General features: G+C 54.8%; 1 protein-coding gene and 1 long non-coding RNA gene across 3 annotated transcripts in view; both read right to left on the reverse strand.

Moving 5' to 3' along the window:
* The window catches only part of Atxn10 (ataxin 10), a 135,234-nt gene continuing 112,306 nt past the window's right edge, over window positions 1-22,928 (reverse strand). For both annotated transcript variants that reach the window (XM_063243710.1, XM_003461317.5), the window contains 2 exons: window positions 853-1,039; window positions 1-294 (listed from right to left, as the gene is read on the reverse strand). In XM_063243710.1, the coding sequence (XP_063099780.1) occupies window positions 288-294; window positions 853-1,039 (194 nt within the window). In that variant the 3' untranslated portion in view covers window positions 1-287. The remainder of the gene's footprint in view (window positions 295-852; window positions 1,040-22,928) is intronic.
* Window positions 3,191-22,924, reverse strand: LOC134474848 (uncharacterized). Its single transcript, XR_010045727.1, has 2 exons — window positions 20,527-22,924; window positions 3,191-19,308 (listed from the first exon to the last, which is right to left on the reverse strand). It is a non-coding gene; the product is annotated as an uncharacterized LOC134474848 (long non-coding RNA).

Here is a 22,928-nt window from a genome sequence, read left to right on the forward strand (position 1 = left end):
TTTGACAAATGGGGGCTGCGGCCCCGAGAGAAGGTTTATTATCTGCTGCCAGTTAAGCACAGCCTACGACTCACACGCACACGCTATCCAGGGGACAAAGGCACACAGACAGTTACACTGATGCACAGAGAGAAAGCAGGATGCGAGCACCTTCCCCTGCAGCTCGCAGTGGAGCTCTATTACCTAAGGGCTCACAGCTTCCCGGATGTGGACGCTGACCCCGTAAACCGCGAGGAGGGAAATCCCACGACACAGACCATGAGCACTCAGACGTCTGGGTGGAGAGTTCAGTCACTAAGAAGAAAAGGCAGCACAAAAAAAAAAAAAAAAGAATCGTGAGACAGGACAAGAATGTAGCAGGCAGAACAGCGCTCACATTGACCAACAGAGACCGGAAAGGGCACGTCCAGTGTCATGCAGTCCGTTTTCTGCTCCTTTAACAGCAGCGAATGTCTTTTAGCCCATGTATAATGTTTCCTTTCCCTTTGGCAGTACTGGAAAGTGGACCCAGGGCCTTGCACATGGTAGGCAAACGCTCTTCCAGCTGAGCCACACTCTCGGGATTTTACTCTCCCCGCTCTCACGAGGCCTCCAGGCTGCCTAAGCTGGCCTCACACTTTGTGCCCCTACTCCCGCCGCCAGGTGTGCACCACTAGCCCCAGCCCAGCCTGCGGATCAATTCTGATACCCTTTTTATATCCCCCCCGGAAGAGCTTGAAGAAAGTGCCAACATAAAGCCTGAACAAAATGCCATTCAAAGCCCTCTTCAGGGTCTCTGGGGGGTCACACTGAAGGGTGACACAGGGGCAGCTCTGTGACAGACCACAGGACAGCTCGCATAAGAACACTTACTGCGGCGGGGGGTCACATGTGGACTTCAAGATCAGCTTCTCCCCCCGCTTTTCAACTTCGAACCCCATCTTCTTCAGCAGAGAGGCGTCTGCCAGGCCCTGGTCCTCCAGCTTGGCGATCAGATCCTGGTTCTGGCTGTTGTCCTCGGTGAGGTTGCGGATGGCGTACACCACCCACTGGGTCAGGACTGCGGCTCAGTGAAGGAACCTCAACGGCACACAGGGACCGCCAGGGCAGAGCAGGGGACACAGAGACATTGGTGACCACTACTACTGGCAAGGTTTCCTGGAGGCTGTACACCACCACCGTGTCCAAAGCAGAAAACATGAAAAGACACAGCACACGCACACACACAGCTGTGTCCAGCACGTGTGACGCCCAGTGGCCAATGGCTGGAGCAGCCCCCAGGGTGCTGTGAATGAATGAATGCATGCATGAGAATAGTGAGTGCTGAGGTTTATGGACATGAGAGGATTCTACAGACATGTTCCCAGAGATGCTGGGGTACAGATAGGAAGTCGTTCTGTTTCAGTAAGAATGGTTTCCCAGGAGTCACTGCAACCTAACCATTCAGCGTCTGAGACGAAGCTATACAGCCTTTGATGGATTTCAACACTGGAGCTTTAGAAGCGTGTGACAGTCACTGCTTGCCTGTGCCGGGCCCTCACCTGAAACATCCCGCTCCCTGTCCTGCTCCTCAGACCACAGATGGCCAGGAAGACAAGGGCACGCTGCTGGGTTATTCACCAAGGAATTGGGCTTAGCTGCCAGGAACTGTGGGGCCCCAGGAAACCAAGCGCCACTGCGCCTTCTTCAACAAAGGATCTCATGGAAATCGGCACAGCAGGCGCGGGGACACCTGACGACCACTGAGGATGAGCCTGGGGATGTGCCCAGTCTGGGGAGACTGACAGGGCCAAGGGTGGGAGACTCGCCAACTTCTTCCAGAGAAAGTGGCCTGTCTGCCCACTGGCAGGGGCGTCGGGAGAGAAAGTCCTTCCCCCCATGATGACCAGAGGCACCCACAAGGTCCCAGATGCACTGCTGGAGAGCCAGGCTCTGATCCGCCCGCAGCCCCCACGCCATGGGGAGGACTGGTTCCGGGATGCTCGTACTTCCCCAGCCTGAGAGAGAAGCATCCCCAAGCTGCTGGATCCTTCCTGCAGTATCTGGGAGAGGGAATGAATTAAACTGGCTTTTGTTTGTTTTTCATTCTGGTTCAGTAACCTCACAGAAAGCATGAAATGAAATTTCCACCAAACGCCAGCAGCGGGGCAGCTGTACATCCAGGAGGGTCTGGAGGTTTCCAGACCCGGAAATGCACCCCGAGTTGGTTTGTAAACCTGCTGAGCCCTCTTGGGGGTCTGCAGGGACATTCTGTAACCCCAAAGGTGGCCCAGTCTGGCCTGCCTATCTCGGTTCCCCCAACCAGGCAGGCACGACATGGGCACATGTGTGTGTGAGGCCTCAGGGCCTGGACACAGGGCCTGGCACCAGAAGAGGCCAACCGGTGACCACTGAGTGAACGGCCCACTAGGCCTTTGAAGGTTTATCAGCGTAACCACTTGTGTGCATAAGTGACCCGCCTTGCCCAGATGGCCAAGGAGAGGGAGCGCAGATGGCCGTCTGCCCAGCGGATGCTGACTCCACACTGAGTCACCGTGGTGGGGATGTCCTTTCTCATCTGGCCATTTGTCTGTCACCCTTCCTGACAAAGCCCAGGCCCTTTATATAGGCCTGTCCCTTCTGTAGAGGCATAAGCCCTGGAGGTGTTCGCATGCCTAACGCCTCACTCTGAACACTGCCCTCTGTCCCATGGTCACCAATCCTCCCACTGCACCAGCACAGGGAACAAGGTGACGTTTCTGGTGTCAGGCACTCCCTTCACACAGCGAGGCACGGTTCACATGGGCTGACACTACTGTCACATGGACTCACTTTCTCCCTTTCTGCAGCAAAAAGAGCGCCAGTGACTAGGACGAAAACTGACTGAGCGCCAATATCTGCAGGGCAAATTCAGACACGGAGACGGGTGAGGGTGGTGTGTAAAGGCGTAAGAACTACAGGTAAATACAGGGTGCCCTGTGCTGCTCCGAATCACGTCTGCGTCCCAGGGTATATAGGGCTGGGCAACCATCCCATCTCCCAAGCCCTTGGTGTTTCTGCAGCACTCCGGACCCTCCCACCAGCTCTCTGAAACAGTGCGCCCCGAGATCTCCAGCTGCTCTCCCATGCCACAGCGTGGCGCCCCCCTCCTGCCTGCGGGGGACCAGGAAGCCAGTGCGAAGGGGAACCCTGGGAGATGCAGCCCAAGAATGTCTGCCCCCAGCGCCAGGCATGAATATGCAGGGGTCTTTATTAGGAGCGGACAGTGGGCGAGGACCTGGATAGTCCAGTCTGCAGGGTCACGCCGGAGATCTCCGCAGGTCCCAGTTCATATCCACACTGCTCCCTTGTTCCCTCTCTAAAGAGACAGCGAGCCTGAAAGAGTGGGGGAGAAAATCTAACATCCCCGAAGTCTCTAATCCCACCAGCACTTGAAGCGCTTCATTGTGTGCTTGGCTCTGGACACAGGGTTCCTAGCGTTTCCATAGCTACTGCAGAGAAGGCAGAAGCCTACTGCAAAGCTGTCTCGAAAGAGCCTGCGACGGGTGCTGAGGGCTCCGCGGGTGGCCACGCCTCAGCAGAACCCCTGGGGTCGTGACCTGGGTCCCAGGGACTGCGGCAGCCAGGAAGGGAGCAGCTGAGACCCCTGTGCCCGAGCAGTGTATGGGGACCCACGTGGTGGCCACAGGGGTCAGACTGAGCCGTGGCCGTGGAGCAGAAAGGGGACGCACAGCACAACTGGGAAAACTCCTCGGCCAGCGCAGAGCTGGCCGGTGCATCTTGGGCCAGGCGCAGTGCTGACGGGCAGGCAGCGGGGTTAAAGGGCAGAGCCGGGACTGTCTGTGACAGTGAGCTTGTCTAACTCGAGGCGATGTCTCCCCTCGGCCTCAGGGTCTGCTGCTGACCAGAGGAGGCCCATGGCGACCAGAGAGGCTCTGAGAACCAGGCCCCACATGCCAGTTGCATGCACCAAAAATACTTTCACATATGGCAGTAACTTGGTTCACAAATACTTCTGTTTGTGAACAATTCAGTTTGGGAACAGACACATACAGCAAAATCTGTCTCCTCTGTGAACTCTCCACCAGGTGACAAACACAGACTTGGCTGTTTTCCCCAGAATTGTGGAGGCACCACTGTATTTCTTTAAATCCTTACACATTTTAATGACTGGAAAAAACCAAAAGGGCAACAGTCATTTGTGACACACAGAAAGAAAGCAATTCAAATTTCAGCGTCTGCAAATTTCTGTTAGTGCCGGCCCGACCTGGTCACCTGCACACCGCTCGTGTCCGCTCTGGGGCGAGGACAGCAGTGTGTGGCTGTGAGGAGCCCGGGCCACAGTCAGAGCCGAGCACCAAGCGGTGGTCCCTGCGGGAAGCCACTGACTCGGACAGCAACAGGGAACCACCCGGCGGCCCGTGCCGAATGAATACACACACGAGCTGCTGGAAACATCAGGATGAAACAACATTTGAAACAAGATGATCTGTTAAAAGGTCATGTTACTTTCCCTACACAGACACCTATATGTATTTTCACACCACATAAGTGGGCACTTCTGGGTGACACGTATTTACGTTTGCCTCCAGCACATAGGTTTGAAAGCTCTCTTAAGACAACAAACACGTGGAGCCAAAGGACAAAGATGCTGTGTGACCTCCCGGATGGTGGGGCCCTCGGGATGCTGGTCTGGACGGGCAGGCATCGGGGAAGCCTGCTCCCTGGGCCTGTCCAAGCCAGGCAGCTGCTCACGTGGCTTTGAGGCATCTTCTAAGCACAGGTGAATGGTAAACACCTCTGCCATAGCTCAGCGAGAGCAGGGTCTCCTCTGACCATAGTAACCCTGCAGGCTGTCTCAGCGGGAAGTAGCGGTTCAGGTTTACACTGTTCTGAAGATGCCTTCCAGGAGTAAAACCCAACATGCCGACTGCCATCGTGCAAAGTGGTGGCACTGACCAAAGCAAGGGGAGGAGTCCTGGCTGCCCTCCAAGCACAGGGTCTGCCCACTGGGAGAAGAGCCTGCCCAGGGCTGCTCAGGGAGGAGGGACCCTCAGGGACCCTCGTTCCCTCAGAGTGGGAGTGAGTCAGGGTGCAGGGGGTGCAGAAAGGCTCACAGCAGGAGGGTAGCCAAGAAGCCATAGTGGTGGTGGGACAGGAAGCCCTTTCTTGGGCGCGGGAGGTGCTTCCTGGTTATCTAAGTTCTGCCACCATCATCACCTGGGGACAGGGGACAAGCCCTGCGCCTTGAGAGCTCATTTCCTGCTTTGTATTTTAACACCGGGGAACTCGTGTGCCTTGAGTGTTCAAGGACAGTGCTGCATGCAGCCCACGTGTCTCACAGCACATGAAAAATCAGGGCCACGACCACGTGTGAGCGCGCCCTCCGACCTGCCCACTCCTGGCTGCCTGCCAGCCCTGTCAGTGCTAAGGAAGCTCAGCAGGGTGGATGCGGAGGCGATTAACTGCCAGCTTTGTAAATGACAGGTCACCACAGGCAGAACACAGCACTGCGCTTGGGCCGAGCACAGGCGTGCAGAAGGGGGCAAGGCTCGGCCCCCAGAATTCCTGCTGCTCGGCACGAGGCTGCGCCTCCCAGGCCAGGTAGAGACAGGTAATGTGCGTGTTCTCCAAGAACCCAGAGGAACAGAGGGGCCTGGACACAACAGTGGACTACACAGCTGCCCCTGGAGAGGGGACACCTCTGTCACAGCACTGGGGGGGGAAGGTTGCATCTGCTGTCCTTGTCACACACCCTCTTCCCCTAAAATGACCTCTGGAGGGAGAGCTCCGATGCCCCACCCGACCCCTTTTGAGGCTCCAGTTCCCGGAGAACCTCGCCAATGCCCCCCACAGGCTCCCGCCCACCCCAACCCCAGATGTGCGGTGCCCAGGGCCCAGGGTGTGAAGGTGCAGCGGCCCAGCTGGCAGTGAGGTCATGGAAGACAACAGGGTTCGCTTGGCCAGCACAATCGCCACACAGGCTGCCCACTCCAAAGCCTCTGCGGCCGGGAGGCGCGCTCACAGGCACCTCGCACCCACGGACTTTGGTGGCACAGGGTCCCATGGTGCTGAAACTAATTTGCCTATTGCGTGTGCTGGAGTCACTTCACCACCCACTTCAAAGCCGCTCTCGGGGGATGCAGTCAAGGTCTGGCATCCCTATCACACTGCAGGTTTCAGGATCAGAAACAACCCACACCACTTCTGACCCACACCACAGGACAGCACCCGGCCGCCAAGCGGTTCCATGTGGGTTTGGGCACACTCCAGTGTCACATCTGAGACTCTCCGGGGCCGCTGCACGTGGCACAGTCAGCAGAGTACCAACACTGCATGGCACACGGCAGAGGCTTAATACCCACTTGAGAGGAGCCCACTGGGGTGGGGCAGCCTCTGCTATGCCCACCTAGTGCCACTCGTCACTCTGAGGCACTGCACCACCTTGGACTCCTGCCTTATCTGTCACCATTGATCCTGGCACAAAAGGGGCAGGAACAATTTAATGCTGTGCCCCTTGGTGCCTGGTTCTGCCTACTGGTAAGGAGAGCTGCCCTGGTTCTCTGTGACACCTGGCTCGGGGCACACCGCTTGGTAACTGCCTATGGATACATAGCATGATGATGGGTTGGCCTTTGTGCTTATTGCAGGGACCATTTGGGGACAGCAGGCTTCTAGCACAGATGAGCACAGCTAAGTGACCCAGTGGCTGGGCTTTACGCCTGACGGCAGAGCTATTTAGAGTGGAAGGCAGGGGAGACACCGCAGAGACTTGGGACGCCCGAGGCCAGGTGAGGAGGGTGCTTCTAAAGGATGTGGCTTCTGAAAGCAGTCATCAAACAAGCCGGCCGGCTGCAGCCCTGGCCACTCTCAGCGCAGGTCCTGGTTTGCAGTGCACCCTCCATGGGAACTAACAATATGCCCATCAGCTGATGGCCACCAGCAATGACCGGAAAGCATCAAGGACAACAGAAAGCGGCGCGTGGCAGAGCTCGACTTTCACCTCAGCACCCTGCACGGCTGAGGAGGAGGACAGCAAGTCCAAGCCCAGCTCGAGAAACCTGGCGAGCCTCCGCCGCAAATAAAAGAGACAAAAGAGGTTGGGGTGTAGCTCAGAATGAGAGCTCTGGGCCCGATTCTCTGTATCACAGACAGAACCAGAACAGCAGAGGTGGTACCCTGGGACCACGTACTGGCACAGAGTATTCACAAAAGCCTCACCCTACAAATGAGAGAGCAAAGTGGACACAAAGACGCCGAGGGGCCTGTCCAGGGTCACACCACGCACAGCGGGATGCCGAGCCAGGACACAGGCAGCGTGGGTCCGCCTGGCTTCCTGCTCACAGCAGCCGATACCCGGCTCTGGGAGGGGACTCAGGACAGTCCTGCAGTCACCCTGCCTGCCGGTTTCTACACCACCTAGAAATCAAGGAAGACAACGGCTGGCTGTGTGACCCTGAAACAGGTTCCTTTCTCTCCGAGAAAATCTTGTGTGACAAAACCAACCCTGAGCCACCGGCCATCAAGGTCCAGCTCCGCTGAGCACCTGTGGGACAAGCTACTATCTAGCAGTTGAAAATGAAACGGAAATTGGGAGTTGGAAATGGACGTAATCCCATTTAATTTTCAGGAGATTAGTGTTACTCTCCCACTAATGACATTTGGGAATTAAGAAAGTATAGCCAAGGGTCAAAAGCAGCTCTGAGCGGGGATTAAGTGGGGAACACAGACAGCGGGGAGCTTCTGGCGATTTGCATGAGCGACAAGATGCGGCAGGCGCCGACGGGCCCGGGGCGCGCCTGCCCTGCATGCTCCAGGGCCGGGCAGCTGGCACACTGTCCCTGCCCAAGTCACTGGCCCCTGGGTGGTCCACGCTGTGAGTCACCAGGCTGTGCACAGCCGCTCTTTCCTGTCCCCTGCGGCCCCCCCACCCTGCGCCCCAGACCTGAACAAGCACATGTGCACACGTGCAGACAAAAGAGCCCCAGGGGCTGCACTGGCCGTCACCGGTGCCGTCTGCTTCTGCTTCCAGCAGGAAGAGTGACACCAGCGTGCAGGCAGCCTGCTCTCTTCCCACGTAGAGGGAGGGCGACACCTGCGGACCATCCTCTCCCAGGAGGCGTACTCCTGCCTTCATCTCTGCAGGTGGACAGCCTGGCCGGACATCTAGGACATGCAGAGTCCAGCAGTCCCTGGAAATCAAAGCCACTGGAGATGAAGTCAACGCCACCATGGCCCCGGTAAGGCATGAAGTTTTAGAACTTCATGGACCCTTCTTAGGACCCTTCCTGGGCCACTCAGACTCTTTTAGGATTTCCAAAGTACCCACATTTTTCCTTGGGCGGGGGGTCCATTCAATCACAGAAATGTTAACACTTTAACAGGCTCTTCCTCTGCTCTGCCAGCCACGCCCCTCGCTCCTACACTGAGACCACGGCAGGGGATTTAGGTCTGGACGACAGCCGAAGCTGCTCAGCACACACCCGTGTCTCCAGGATGGGACCACGACGCAGGCATCCGTTTAAAGGACACGAAGCCAAATCTTCTTTTCTCCTCCACATTTGTACTGTAGTAAAATGCGTACTCACTGGGCATGGTGGTGTAAGCCTGTCACCCGAGATCCCAGGGAGGCCGAGGCAGGCTGTGGAAAGGTCCAGGCCTGCTGGAACATCTCAGCTCCGTCTCAAAATGAAGTAACAAAGGGCTGGAGTGTAGCTGAGGATTACAGCACTTGCCCAGCACGTGCCGGTGCCACAACAAACAAACAACAAAATACAGCACACAACCACGTCTAAGTCCATCCAGGCTGGTGAATGTGCCCGTGGTATTACGTATGCTTCACCACCGCCTGGCTGCACAGCCCTTTTAATCTCCTAAGCACCTTTCTGCTTCCTACTTCTATGATTTCAACGTCTCTAAGTTTCCCTGCTAAGTAGGCCCACGTGGGGCCTGTCTCTGCAAGTGGCTTACCGCTCTCCACCTAATGTACTTGGTTCACCCACACTGCAGCACGTTAGAAACTGGCTTCCTTTTAAAGGCTGCGTAATGTTCCACCGCTCGGCCAGACCTCAGTCTGCCTGCCTTCTTTCCTTCCTGCACACGTGGGTGCTCCCCGCCTCGCTACAGTGCTCAGCGCTGCCATGAACACAGGTGTTTAACTGTCCCTTTGAGGCCCTGCTTTCAACATTTTAGCGCATGTATCTGGCAGCAGAATGGCTGGGCTGCATACTCATTCTAGAGTTTTAACTTTCTGTGAAAATCCTGTGCTTCTTGGTGGTGACACACTCATTCCTACCGATGGTGCACAAGGGTCACAACTTTGCCACCTTGTTGCCAAACGTTAGACTTTAAAACCAAGGCCACCCTCAGTGGGTGGTATCTAGCCACAGTGTCCATGTACACTGCCCTAAGGAGCAGAAACACGTGCCTATCGGCCATTTGTGTAGCATCCTTGAAAGAAATCTTTGTTTACTGGCTGGGGATTTAGCTCAGCGGCAAAGCACCTGCTTGGCAAGTGATCCCCAGTACCAAAAAACAAAAGTTTATTCTGATTGTTAATTCCCTAACAGATACATGACTTGTAGGCATTCTCTCCCACTCCAGGGTTAGCCTTTTTACCATTTATATTTTCTTTTGATGCAGAAAACAAATTCTCATGCAGGCCAATTTTTAAGTTCCTTTTTACATCCTTTGCTTTTGGTGTCAAAAACCAAGAAGTCATTGCCAATCCTAATTCATTCTGAGTTTACACTCTGTTATGCTCAGGTCTAAGTTCTACTTTTTAACTTTCATGCACAGCATTAGACAATGATCCAATTTCGCTGTCTAAATATGGCTTTTCCATTTTCCCAGCACCATGTGTTAGGAAACCTGCTTTCCAACCGAATGACTCTGCAGCCCTGTTTAAGCCATGTAGCATGGTTTATCTGCGGGCTCTATTTGCTACCCTACTGGTCTGTTTTATGGCAGTACCAATTGTTTTCATTCTTCATAGCTTTGTCCTGAGTTGCAAAAGCTTTTTCTTTTCTTTTCTTCTTACATATTGTTCTGACCATTTGATATCTCTTGAGATTCCATACAAATTTCAAGAGGGCTTGTTCCAACTTACACAAAAACATCACCAGGGTACCGACATGGAAGCAGTGAGTCTGCACAGTGCTTGGCAAGCGCTGACACCTCACCAACTTGCATAAGACTTCCCATCCGCCGGGTGTGGTGGTGCACACCTGTAACCCCAGCACTTGAGAGGCTGAGGCGGGCATCACCTTAAGTTTGAGGCCAGCCTGGGCTACATAGTTTTTTCAAGGCCATTCTGAATTACATAGTAAGACTCTGGCTCATAAAACTAAAAAACAAAACGACAACAACAACAGAAAAACTTCCAATCTATGATCATGGGATGCACCTGCATTTATGTCTGTTTTAATGAGTTTGAAGCTTTCATTGTACAAGTTAAAACAAGTTCCTAAGTATATCATTATTTTTGATGCACCTGTGAAAGGAATTATGACATTTCCTCTCAGATTGCTCTGTACACGTTAGTGTACAGAGATGTGCCTGATTTCTGTGCGCTGGCTGTGTCTCGGGACGTCGCTGAGTACACTGCAGTGCTGCTGTGGGCTGTTGGCGGGCTCCTGCTCATCCACCGTCTGTTCACAGAGGAGCTTTCCTCCTTCCTTTCAGTCCGGACGCTTTTACGTTTTCTTCCCTCATAGCTGTGGCCAGACCCTCAGCACTGAGTCGCAGGCAGGAGGCGCGAAGGGGCAGCTTTTCACTGCCGACTGCGCTGCCCTGGGGCTCCTTCAGTCTGGCTGTTATTGTGAGCGCTGCATTACTGCTAGTTTACTGACTACTTGGACTCACAAAAGGACGTGGGGTTCTGTCAGACGCTGACTCTGTCTCCAGATAATCAACTGTGCGACCTTGTTTCCTTCACTCTCTTCATGAGGTCAGCACGGTGAACCGTGCTTGCGTTCCAGGAATAAACCTACTTGGTCACGCGAATGCTCTCTAACAGGCAGCTGGATTCAGTCTGCTAGTATCTGCTGAGAATTTCTGCATCAGTACTCAAAAGGACGCGGTCGGTATTTTCCATTCGCAGCGTTTTATCTGGCTTTCTTAGTGGGCTAACACTGATCTCACAGAATGAGTTGGGACGTGCCCCCTTTTCAATGTTGTGGGCAAGTCTGAGGGTTGGTCAGTTCTTTAAATTTTGGTAGAACTCACCTTCTATGTGCAGGGTTTTCTCTGAGCGAAGGTTTCTATGGCTGATGCACAGGCTCCTGGTTACAAGTGTACCCGGAACCTCTATCGCCTCACAATTTAGGTTCCCAACTTTCCGCTTCCCGGGAACTTATTCACGTCACCCTGCTCAGCCAGTGTGTTAGTGTGCGAGCGTGCACGGCACCTCACAACCGTCCCTGTGCCGTGGAGTCAGGTCTGTGCAACGGCCCCCATTCCGCTTCTGAGCCTTCTTTCCTTATTGGTCTATTTGCTGATCTTCTAAAAGAACCTGCTTTCGGTTCCAAGCTTTTCTCCACTATTTTTCCGTTTTCCATTTTTAACACTGTTCACTCGGTGTGTATTTTCTCGTATCTCATTTTATCCCCGTGCTGATCCTGCTTCCTGCCTCCGCTAGCTTCTTCCTGGTTCCTTAAGTTGTAAGGACACTGATCTGACCTCCCTCTTGCTTGTTATCTTACATCTTTATAGCTATAATTTCCTCACTTAGCCCGGGCTGTGCTGTGGCCCTTTAGTTTTAGTAAGTTGTGCTTGTATTTTTCATTAGTTTAGAAATATTTTCAAATTTCCCCATGATTTCTTCAACCTATTAATAAAGTTGTTTAATTTCAACTTTTTTTTCCCAGTTTTCCAGTTCTGCTGATTTGTCTTCATTTATACAGAAGACACATGGATGTCTGTCTTTTAAAATCTACTGAGACTGGCAGCCTGCCACACCCTCTGTCCTGGAGAACATCCCTGCACTCCTGAGGTGTCAGCTGCTGGCGGGGGCGCGGGCAGCGTGCTCTGGCAGCCCTGCGGGCGAGGCTGGCTGACGGCACTGTCTGTGTCCTCTGCTTGTTGTGTCCACTATTGAGACTGGGGTATCAAAATCTCTACCCACTGTCGTCAAACTGTGTTTGCCCACGGATTCTGGGCTGTCGTGCAGGTGTCTTACGTCTTTCTGCCGTGTGGAGCCCTTTATGTCCATGCACCACAGCCTCCCTTGACGCCAGGAGTGTCTGTCTGACCGTGCCATCCCAGCCCTCACTGGTCATCGCTAGCCTGTGTTACCTTTTAAGTGTCACCTGCATAGGGCGTCTCGGAGTGTAAGCCGAGCCTGTTGCTGGACCGTGTTCTTCCGCGGCGGCGGCTCAGGCCCTGGAAAGGGCCAGCCTCTGTCGCCCTCCATCCGCCTCCCGTGCGGCAGCACCCCACCGTACCTCCTGCATCAGCGTGTTCTTTCACGTTTAGCTGACATTTTGACCTATTTTTTAAATAAAGGTTTAAACTGATTGCCCATTTCTTTTGTATGGGATTCTCTCTTGTGGCTTCATGGGGATCCCCTTAGTGCTCTAAGGTTGAATTTGTGTCGGTGTACCTTCAGTGACTGCTAAGAACTCTACGGCTACTCCTCCACAGCTTCTCCCCAATCCTTCTGGGTTCTTCTTCCCTCCTGTTTCTTAATGTCAAAAAATTATACACCGTGTTCTACCAGACAGTTAATTATTTTAAACGCGTTCATCTCTTAAATTAGGTAGAAAACAAAATGTGGAGTCAGAACCATCTGACAGTTGGAGCTGTTTTACAAACTGCCCATATATCGCAATCACTGAGATATTTACTTCTTCATAGGCCTTGCAAGTCCCAGTCTAGTGAGCTGGCATTTCAGCCAGCAGTGGTCCCCTGAGCATTTCTTTCTGGTCAGGGCAGCAGAAAGAAATTCCTTCAGCTTTTATCTGTGAAAATCTTAATTTTTCCCTCGCATTTGAAGGACTGCTGGGATAGATAAAGATGACTTTTTTTTTCTCTTTTAGCATCTTGAACACAGCAGCCCACTGCTTACTGCTCTACAAAGTTCCTTTCTGCTAAGAAATCTATGTGGTCTTAACTGATCTCTGTCTTTCAGAGGCTTGATAAAGTGTCATCTTGGCTGTCAACTTGACAGGCCTAATGGACACCTGGAAGATGCGTAAGGCCCATTTCCGGGTGTGTCTGGGTGCGCAGGGACGGACCTAGGGACTCTATCTAGCCCTGGCCTGTCCGTGCTCGCTCCTTCCTGGTTGCCATGAGGCGAGCTGCTTTCCCCCAGGCCCTGCCACCGCGAAGCTCCACCTTGAAGCAGCCTGTGGCCTGAAACCTCTGGAACGGTGGCCTCTCCTCCCTTAAGCTGTCTGTCAGGCGTTTGGTCCCAGCCAGAGGAAACAGATTTACACACTCCGTGTGGGTCCCTCTGAGCTCATCTAACCCAGAGCTCATCTAAACATTTACACTCAAGTCCTTCCTATAAATCTCGGGGAGCTTCCAGCCATGTTTTATTTATTCTACCTGCTTCTTTCTCCTCCCCCTCCTGGACTCCACGTGGGCTGGCCTCACGGTTCCTAGAGAACTTATACTCCGGCCACTGTCCGTGAGTTCCCTTGGTCTTCCTCAGACTGGGGATTCCCGCTTCTCGTGCTGGCTCCCCCCGCACTTAATTCTCTAGTCGGTTTTTTCTAGGTGTTGCACCCTCCGGCTCCAGGGTTCCTTCCGGGTTTCTGATCTCTTGACAGGCATTTCCTTTTGTCCATACATTACCTTCTTGCCTTTCTTCACACTTTCCCTCAGTTCTCTGAATAGCTTTTCGACATCTATTTTTTTGTTTTAGCCTAGCTGCTCATTCATCCCCAAAACCAACTGCCGCCGTGGGCAGGCTGGCCTCTGGGCACTGGCCGGGCTTGCAGGTCACATTGGCAATGCCTGTCGCCATGGGCCGGGTTTCTTGTCTCCACCCAGAGATGGGAAAGGTGAGCACACTGGAAAGCCAGCTGGCACCTTCCAGATGTCAAACTATTATCTAATGAAAGGAGCTCGTGTGACTGAAACAGGACAAGGCCCAAGCCCCCAGAAGCTAGCCCTCTCCCCGTCACCAGGCCGTGCTCCGTAGGGAACAGTCAACTCCAGGCAGAAGGCAGCACCAGCTTCCTCCAAGTTCCTCGGGGTGCAGAGACACACACCTCAGGCGGCTGTCACAGTGAGGCCCCCGAGGCCGCTTTCCCCCACCCGCGGAGCACTGTCTTGGAGGCACTGGACAATGAATTCTCCGCCACCTGGACCCTGACCAAGGCTGATGTCTTCCCCAGCTCAGTGGCCCATGGCTTAGCGTGTGGCTTCTTTCATGTGTGCGCACGAAATTAACGAGAGTTGCTTATGAAGGCCCAGAGATCACAGACCCCCACAGGATCCAACGCACCCAACAGATTTCTTTTTAAAAAGTGTGTTGGTCCCATAAAAACAACGAGTACAAAGAACATAATACTTCCTATAAGAATGGCTTGAAATAAAACAGCGGAGGTATTTAACACTCAGAATGGTTGTGGCACACCGATGTTTTGACAGACCCCTGTGTCACTGCTATATCTGCCCGAGGTTATTTTAGGCAAAAATTCTAACAATTAGTCATGGTTACCTGCAGTACAGTTCTCCACGCCTAACTTACCTACTCAATTTACAAAATGTATATTGTGTGCCGATGGTGTTATGCATTACAATTTAAAAAGTTACTTATTAATTTCCTAACTATATTCAAAAGTCACTACTGTTCTTAATAAAGAAAGCTAATGCAAAAAGAAAAATGGTCAAATAATTAACTCTTTGAACAGAGGCTGGGGCAGGGCGGGGCGGGGCGTGCCTTAGTGGTGCAGTGCCTGCGCGCATGCACGCTGAAAGCCCTGGCCACCGGTTCACACTCGGCCAGCTCTGCGGCTGTAACCTGCAGGCCTGTGAAAGTAAATCTCATGCTGCAGAATGGTTGTCATTTCGAACCGCTGGTGACTCAGTAAAGTGTGATGACTGTGGCCAGTGACGCAGCTTGGTAAAGCCATTTGGGGACAGGCGTGACATAACCATCCAGCACCTGCGACAGGGCTGTGCATGGCGCTGGAATCAGTGCATGCCAAGGGGCCAGGAGTCAACTTGGAGCTGCTCTCTGCTCACTCTTTGGCCCAGTCTAGGTCAAGTGTGACACTTTTGACGTAAATTAAGAATAACAAGTGCTTTCTCCTATGCTGAGCTCTCTGCAGCACAGTGCACCGGAGGCCTGCAGGGCCCCTGCCCTGTAAAGGACTATATGAGGAAACGGTTCTGAAAATTTTCAAATTACGTTCGCAGGCCAGTGAACAAGCGAAACGCTTCAGGTGGGGGTTTGCAGGAGATTTCCCCTAAGCTCAGACTGTGCAGTTGTTAGGAGTGAGGTGCAAGTGAAGGACCTGCGCTTAGCTCCAACAGGCAGATCCAGCATGTGATAGGAACCACTGAGAAAGAGGCCTAAGATGACACAGGCTCATCTCAACGCCACCAGCTGAATGACAGCGGCAGAGCCACGCAAGCTTCAGTCCCACTCTGCTGGAGGGCAGCTGTGCCCTGTGCCAGCAGTGGGACGGGGAGAGTGAGGGTGATGCTGGTACCTGCAGGCCCAGCACGGTTCCCTTCCCCACCCCCACCAGACTGGCATCCTGACCGTGTGAGAAGCAGCCTGCAAGTCCACGCTCTGGAGCACAGAAAGCCGAGCAAACAGCGGGAGACAGCAAATCAACTCAGCCAGGCAACAAGACCAAAGGATGCACCACCCAACAAAGCAGTGCCCCTCACATGACTCTAGGGGTGCAGGAAAGAGGAGCACAAACTACAAGCCACAGAGACAAAGTGGAAAGCACACAACCAGAACCATTCATTCCACACTCTCACCCCAACCAGCCTGGCTGTATGCCAGAACAGCCAAAGAGGACAAGCCGGGACAGAACACGCATCCCAGCAGACCCGGCTCCTGGCTTGGAGCTCCTGCCTTGGCTGCCGTTGCTAGGATACCAGGGAAGCCGTGAGAAACAGGCCTTCCTTGGCCTCCCTCTGTGGGCCACTAACAGCGATGCTCCTGCAGCCCAGCAGTGGGCTTGGGCTGTGCCCGCCCCCCCCCCCGCCCTGCCCCAGGCCGCTGCCCGCTCACCCCTTCCCGGATGCCCCAGGAGCCGCCCCCTCTGTGGGCACTTGTTTGCTTTCTGAGGGCAGAAGATCTGGTTTACACTTGATCTCCAATCATAGCAGCTGGGCAAAAGAGACTCAATCTTAGAAAAAACTAATTCCTTAGACATTTAGGGTTTTAATGCAAAACAGCACTACCACATTTTCCTAGTTTTTAGTTCACGCTGGCTCAACAGCAACTAAAAAAACACTGAGTGTTTATCAGCGTACCACCAGCAGCTGATGCAGAGAAGCCGAAGAACCCAGCCTGGCCCAGGCCAAGAGGCTGGCCCGAAACCATCCTGGGTCTCGTCAGACCAGACGCAGGGATCCTCAGAGCAGGGCTCCTTCATGATCCCACGGACAGTGGGGGCCTCCCTGGGTGCAGCCCTCGGTGTCCTTTAGGCCACACTGGCCTGGCCATCGGGCCATGGCGGGTGTTTAAGGTGCTTCCCTGAGCAGCACCCGCTGTGCTGGCGGGCAGCCTGCACGGGGGGCCCCTCAGGAGGAGCCCAGAAGGAACAGTGTCTCACTCTAACCTTCCTGCATTCCCCAAGACGCGGCACTGCTGTCCGGCACCCCCACGCTGGGGTTCTGTGAGCTGGGAGGAAGCACACAGGCCGCCCAGGTCTCTTGCATCTTACTGTTACGGGACTACAGAAAAAGGGGGCTTTGGAGCCCATTTTGGTGCCTGTCCTCTGGGTCCATGGCGTCCACGTGGGGGGTGCACATCAACATGGGGGATGGGCTTTCCCAAAGAGAAAAGAGACCCGTGTAGGTATTTGGTAGGAATTGTTCATGGCATGCTCAGCAACAACTAAACCCACCCTGCCACACCGAGGGAAGCGGGGTGTAGGAAAACCCCGAGAGACAAACAGGAGTCAGTCTGGAGGGCAGACAGAGTGGACAAAGACCCACTCTGCCTCTCCATTCTCCATACTCAGACTGCCCTCAATTACCATCTGGGTCAGAACAGGGCAGTGCGGGTCACTGAGTTGGCCACTGTGTGCGTGCTGGAGCCTCGGCAGGCGGGAATCAAGTCTGCACATGCCATGGATGCCCCCACCGCCCACCTGTCTCTCAGGAAGGGACTCAAGGGGAACACGGCATGGCAAGAGGATGACAGGCCCAGGTGGAAGCCTAGACGTCTGCACCAGGACGATGGCTCGCGCTCAGGGCCACACGACCCTGGGCTTGTACCCCAGCCCCAGCACGTGTGAGTGGGGAGAGTGGACCACCCAGGTCGCCTCTCCAAGCTTCAGCTTCTTCATCTGTGACATGGAGGACTTGCTCCCAGCAAACTACTGCTACAAAAACTGCAGGAGAAGGTAGGAGAGGCTGAGCGCAGGCCTGGGCACACGGGGAGCACCCAGCGCACCAGGGAGGAATTTTAAACACGGTGCAGCGTCTACACCGAGGCGTCCTTCCCATGCACACACCCACAGGACCCCCGCACGGAGACCTAGACCAGCCAGCACCCCAGAAGGAAGGCCCTGTGCACCCCACCCTAACCGCATTCACCCTTCCACCCAGAGCAGCACTGTCCTGCTTCCCCTTCCACGTGTGACTTCCATGTGTCTCCAAAACTCCAGGAAACGGAATTGGAGAGCCAGCTCGCCAGAGACACCCAGTTTACTCTCTACCAGGCTACTGGGAACCGCCTGGGTCACCTGCGCTTCGAGGCGCTACTGTGGAGATTCCGGCATGCGTCTTCTGAAGGACAAACACGTGTCCAGGTTTCCCCTGGGGGGACGCTGGCTCCCAGGGCGGCTGACGTCTGTCCTAGAGAGCATATGCCCACCACCACCCCAGCGCAGGCGTATTCCCACTGCCTGGGCTGGGGCCCTGCGTGCACTGTAGGCCCTGGTGACAGATGACGGGGAGTGGCCCCCCTGGAGCTCCTGTCCTGCGGGATGGCAGGACAGCCCTTTGCTCATTCTAGGTGAGCTATTTCCCTTTCTTTGTTGTTCCACGGGGTTCTTAATATATCACGGATGAGTTCTCTGTCCCACACATTTACCACACAAGCGGTCATCAGATCCGGCCGTCTGGCCAGTGCCCCAGTCACGCACTGTGTTCTGTCCAGGAACCGCTGGCTGCCCCCAGGGAATCCCCGCATCGTCCTTGCTTCCTCATCGCAGCGCTGTGTGCCGTCTTCCCAGGGTACACATGCGTGTGCATGTGTGTCTCTCGGTAAAGAAACATGCGTGTGTCCAGGTCCAGGTGCGTGTGTGACGGTGTCTGGACTCTCCAGTGTGTTCTGCGATGTCACCACTGCCTTCCCACCACTGCCCCACAGTGCAGTCGCGGATGAAGCTGACCCTTCTCCTAAGGCTCAGCCACCACCACAGCGTACGCACGCGCGCAGGGGCGAGAAGCCTCGAGGCGCACTTCAGCAATGGCTCCCAGTCGCTGTGCCGGGGGAGGTCCCATCCACAGCCCAAGCAGCGCATCCTTCCAGGGGCTGGCGAGGGCCCCGGAAGTGAAGAAGACGGTGCACTGGAATCGGGGTGTGATGGGCCACAGGATTATTGGGAAAACACTGTTTATTATTTCTATAAACTAGCTTTCTCTATGTAAGAGAGTGTTGGTTTCTTTCAATTGAGGTTTTTCAATGAAAAAAAAAAGGAAGAAAAAAAGAAATAATACCAAACAACTTAGTTTAGACTCTATCTCTGTCCCACTGTGTCCCCAATAATATACACACACACACACACACACACACACACACACACACACACATACACACACACATGCACCCACATCAAGAGCAACCGATCAAAACACAGATCAAAAAAGAATAAAAGAAAAACACTTCAAATAAAGTTCAGCTGTTTCTATTTGGAAACAACAACAAAAAAATCCCACTCGCCACAATAAACTGACAAATAAGAAATTGACTTGTGGTAGCAGAGCTGGAATTTTCCAGCGGCACCGGCTACTCTGTCATTACTGTGGGTGACCCCAAAGTGACTGGGGGGGTAGTGAACAGCTGGGCCCTGGCTGCGTCCTGTTCCCAAGACTGGAGCGCCTGGGCAGGCCTCTGGGCTGCCGCCCTTCCCTGGAACTCCTGGAGGCAGGACAGAAAGCCTCGGGCCTCATCCCTGCCGAGGGACGGTCCTGACCTGCAGGTGACTGAAAAGTGGACACCTGCAGTCCTGGCTGCAGATTTCCACCGGACAGATGGCTCCAGCCCGCCACCCCAGCCTCTCTGAGTTCTCAGCAACGTGCAGGCTCAGACGGAGCCAGTCCACCCCAAGTGACGGGGACGGGAGCACACACGAATGATCACTGCTGCTTAACACAGAGTACCGACACTAACACTCAGTGGCTGTTGCTGCCACACTGGGACTACTTAATGACCAACCAGAGAACCCATGGGGAGACACTTCTCTTGAGCTTATACTTGCCCTCCCCCTCAATAGTTAACACAGGAGAACCAGGACACAGTGACACAGTCACACTTCCCTGGGCTCCCAATCTGAGCGGCTGCACCCACTGAGCATCTCCTGCTGTCTGTACAGAGGGAAGTGATTTGAGGGATGACACTGCTTAACTCCGGACCTGCTGACTCCAACACAAGGCAGACACTCGCACTGCATGGAGCAGGCTGTGGAGACGCAGGCCCCAGACTCAGCGGAGCCTTGGCTGCGGTCAGAGCCACGAGAACACTCAGGACAGAACTCTGAGCGCCACCTCCCTTTGCCTGGGCAGAGGCAGGCGCCTCCCGGGGGGCATCTGTGTTTATCAGGCCAGGCCAGGGCCTGGGATGCAAATGTGTTTGATAAACACCGAAAGAATACAAAGGTAAACAGTGGGCTCACAGCAGAGATGGGGGAGCTGCCCTGGAGACCCCTATGTTCCCAGGCCGTTCAGAACGGGGGCCCAGGGAAGACTGGGAGGAGCAGCAGCACAACAAACTCAAAACAAGAGGCCACATGGAGGCCAGGAAAAAGCAACAGGTGGAGGAGAAGGCGATTCTGCTGAGAGGCTAAACCTTACAACTTAATGAGCACAGCAAAGCGTCCACTAATTTTGGCAGTGAAGTGCAAACCGGTGAGCATACGTTAAAACCCAAACTTGCAGACACACCTCTACTTTAACTCCCTTTTGCAGTTCCACTGGATTTTGAAAAAGGCACAAATCCACAGGCACAAAGCATTTCAAAACCCAAAAGGCAGATGACAAGAAGCGATGGGCAGGGCGCGCGCACACACACACTGCAAGCAGCAGCCCACTGTTTCAGAGGGCGTGGCTTCCTCCGTGTGATGCAGGAAGAGGGAACGTGGGCGCCTCCCCTGCAGGAGGGCACGAGGGCAGGCAAGCAGGCAGCGCAGTGGGGCTCACACTCACCGTGTAGACACCTCAGGAGACACGCAGGCACGGCAAAGGGGAGCGAGTGGGTGAGGAGTGGAGAGGCAGCCGGACGCGCTGTGCTCTCGTTGACTCCAAAGCGAATGCTCCAGAGGCTCTATTTCCTCCTTTCTGTTTTTGAGACAGGGTCTCACTAGGTAGAGCAGGATGATCATGGACCGAGCCGGCCACAAACTCATGGCGATCCTCCTGCCTCAGCCTCCAGAGTGCTGGGATTATAGGCGTGTGCCGTCACACCTACTCTATAGAATTACTGCTTTTATGAGTGCAAAAAGAAGAAAAAACAAAGGGAAAAGGAACGCACAGGAGGCGAAGAGTACAGCCAGGGTCCCAACAAGATTCTTGGGAAAGGCCTCTGAGGAGCAGAAACATCCAGATGGGCGCGCTGTGACGAGGTGGCTTCTGAACGTCTGTCTGGATTCTGTCTCCTTTTGCTCTGGTGCTAGAAAGGCCAGATCTTAGCTCACCTGCTCCGCTGACCCCGTGGGCAGTCACACCCTTCCACTCCAGGCCACACAGCCTCCTCCCTGCGTCCGGTATTTCTGGGTGTCACCTCTTATTACACGGATTTCACAGGCCCTGAAAATCGGGCATGCTCGACAGGTACCACTCCAGCTAATTACCACTTACACACAGTACCAAGCACCGGCACTCACGGCCTGATGGCTGCTCAGCGACTCCGAGTGGATGCAGGCCCTGCCACACCACATTCCCCGCAAAGGCGCCCGTCCATGTGGACACCCACACGGTGCTTTCCGGTGAGTCACTTCCCGCGGTGCCCCTACAGCAGCCTGGCTTCCCGTGCTGTCCCCGGCCCCCTGGAGACTCCTGAGGAGGGACAGGAAGGCGGCCAGGAATCTCTCTGCAGGACAGGACATGGGGTCCAGGTGATTTCCTCATCTGCGCAAAGAGGCGATCGCCAAGGCCCGCCTGCCAGAGCCTCCCGACCAGGTAGCGTGTGTGAACGCAGGAGACGGACTAAGAAACGGTTTGTGAAGAGCAAACGAGAAGCCAGGCCGCGCTGCACCTGCCTCTGACCCCAGTGCTCTGGAGGCCGAGGCAGGAAGATCGCAATAGGTCTTGGTCAGTGGCTTGGCAGGACCCTCAGCCGAAGTTTAAAAAGGGCCGGGGTGAGGCTTTGTGAGAAGGGCCTGGGGCCAACCCGGGCCAGGGAAGACAGTGAGTGACCGTGCGAGCGCGGTGAGGAGAGACGGGAGCCGCGTCTCCTCCCCCTGGGACACGGCCCTGGCCTGCGGCTACCCTGGGCCTGCTCATCCCCTGCTCTTTGTCGGAACTAGGCCTGCCGTTCTCCCGCCACTCTCCTCCTGGTTGTGTTTTCTTTCTTTTTGGGCTAAGAACTGCCTAACCCCCACAAGGCGCAGCGTGCAGCGGTGGGCACAGCACGACCAGGTGCCAGCCTCACTGACCCTGGAGCAGGGCCTCCTGCCGCTTTCCTCCCTGACCGACCTCATGAGCGCCTGTGCTCTGTCACCTAAGATTCTTTCCTGCTGCTCATCAGACGGAGGACTCTTTAGCACGAATACCCAGTGTTTCGTAGTTAACTTACTTTTGAAACGGCGGGTGCTGACCAGGTCCTTTCTGGCCTCGGCAGAAGCCACGGGAAGGGAGTTTCGTTGCTGCGCTGCCCCTTCCCCTCAGTCTCCCCTAGTCTGCTGGGCTCCTCACTGTTGCCCGCTGGGGACACGCCCTGCCTATGCAATGGCTGGTCACAGGCCCACAGGCAAGGGCTGGGCTGAGCTGACTCTCCCCAGCAAATTTCCTGGAGTTCAAAAGGCATGTTTCACCCCAAACTCTGGCAGCTGCACCTGCTCCCTGGGCACTGTCCATGGCACTGTGCCGGTTTTGGCGCACAGCTCCGAGGTGAGCGAGGGGAAGGAGGAGAGTCTGCAGCTTGCCCAGCAGCAAGAGGCCAGCGAGGAGCTGGACGCCCGGCTCCCTCAGTAGCGGGCTGGGGACAGAGCCCTGAAGAGGAGACCTGGGGACACCTGGCGCACTCCTCCCTCTCTCTAGGACACAGCACGCCTGGTGTCCCGTGCTGCCGGACTGCTGTTTTCTCACTGACACTTAGAAGTCCCTACAGCAAACATGGGTAAAGCCTGTTGTGCACTGAGGACCATGGACACGGCTGGTGACGCACAGCATAGGGCCCGGCTGAGCTGACCGCCCCAGGTCTCCCAAGGGCTTTTCCAGTGACATGCTGGTTTGCAATGTCCTATTGCTGTGAACGATTCAGCTTACTGTCCCCGAGGGTCACAAGAGTGCAGTCTCAGCCCCAGAGCTCCCACAAAACAAGTGCCACGCAAGGCAGTGGTCCCACACAAGTGAGTGCCAGGAAAGGGCCCGTGGCCACATGCAAGGAT

This window comes from Cavia porcellus, unplaced genomic scaffold, assembly GCF_034190915.1.
Source record: "Cavia porcellus strain 051 isolate PalLab524CR breed Dunkin Hartley unplaced genomic scaffold, mCavPor4.1 scaffold_40, whole genome shotgun sequence".
In the NCBI taxonomy this organism is placed as follows: Eukaryota; Metazoa; Chordata; class Mammalia; order Rodentia; family Caviidae; genus Cavia; species Cavia porcellus.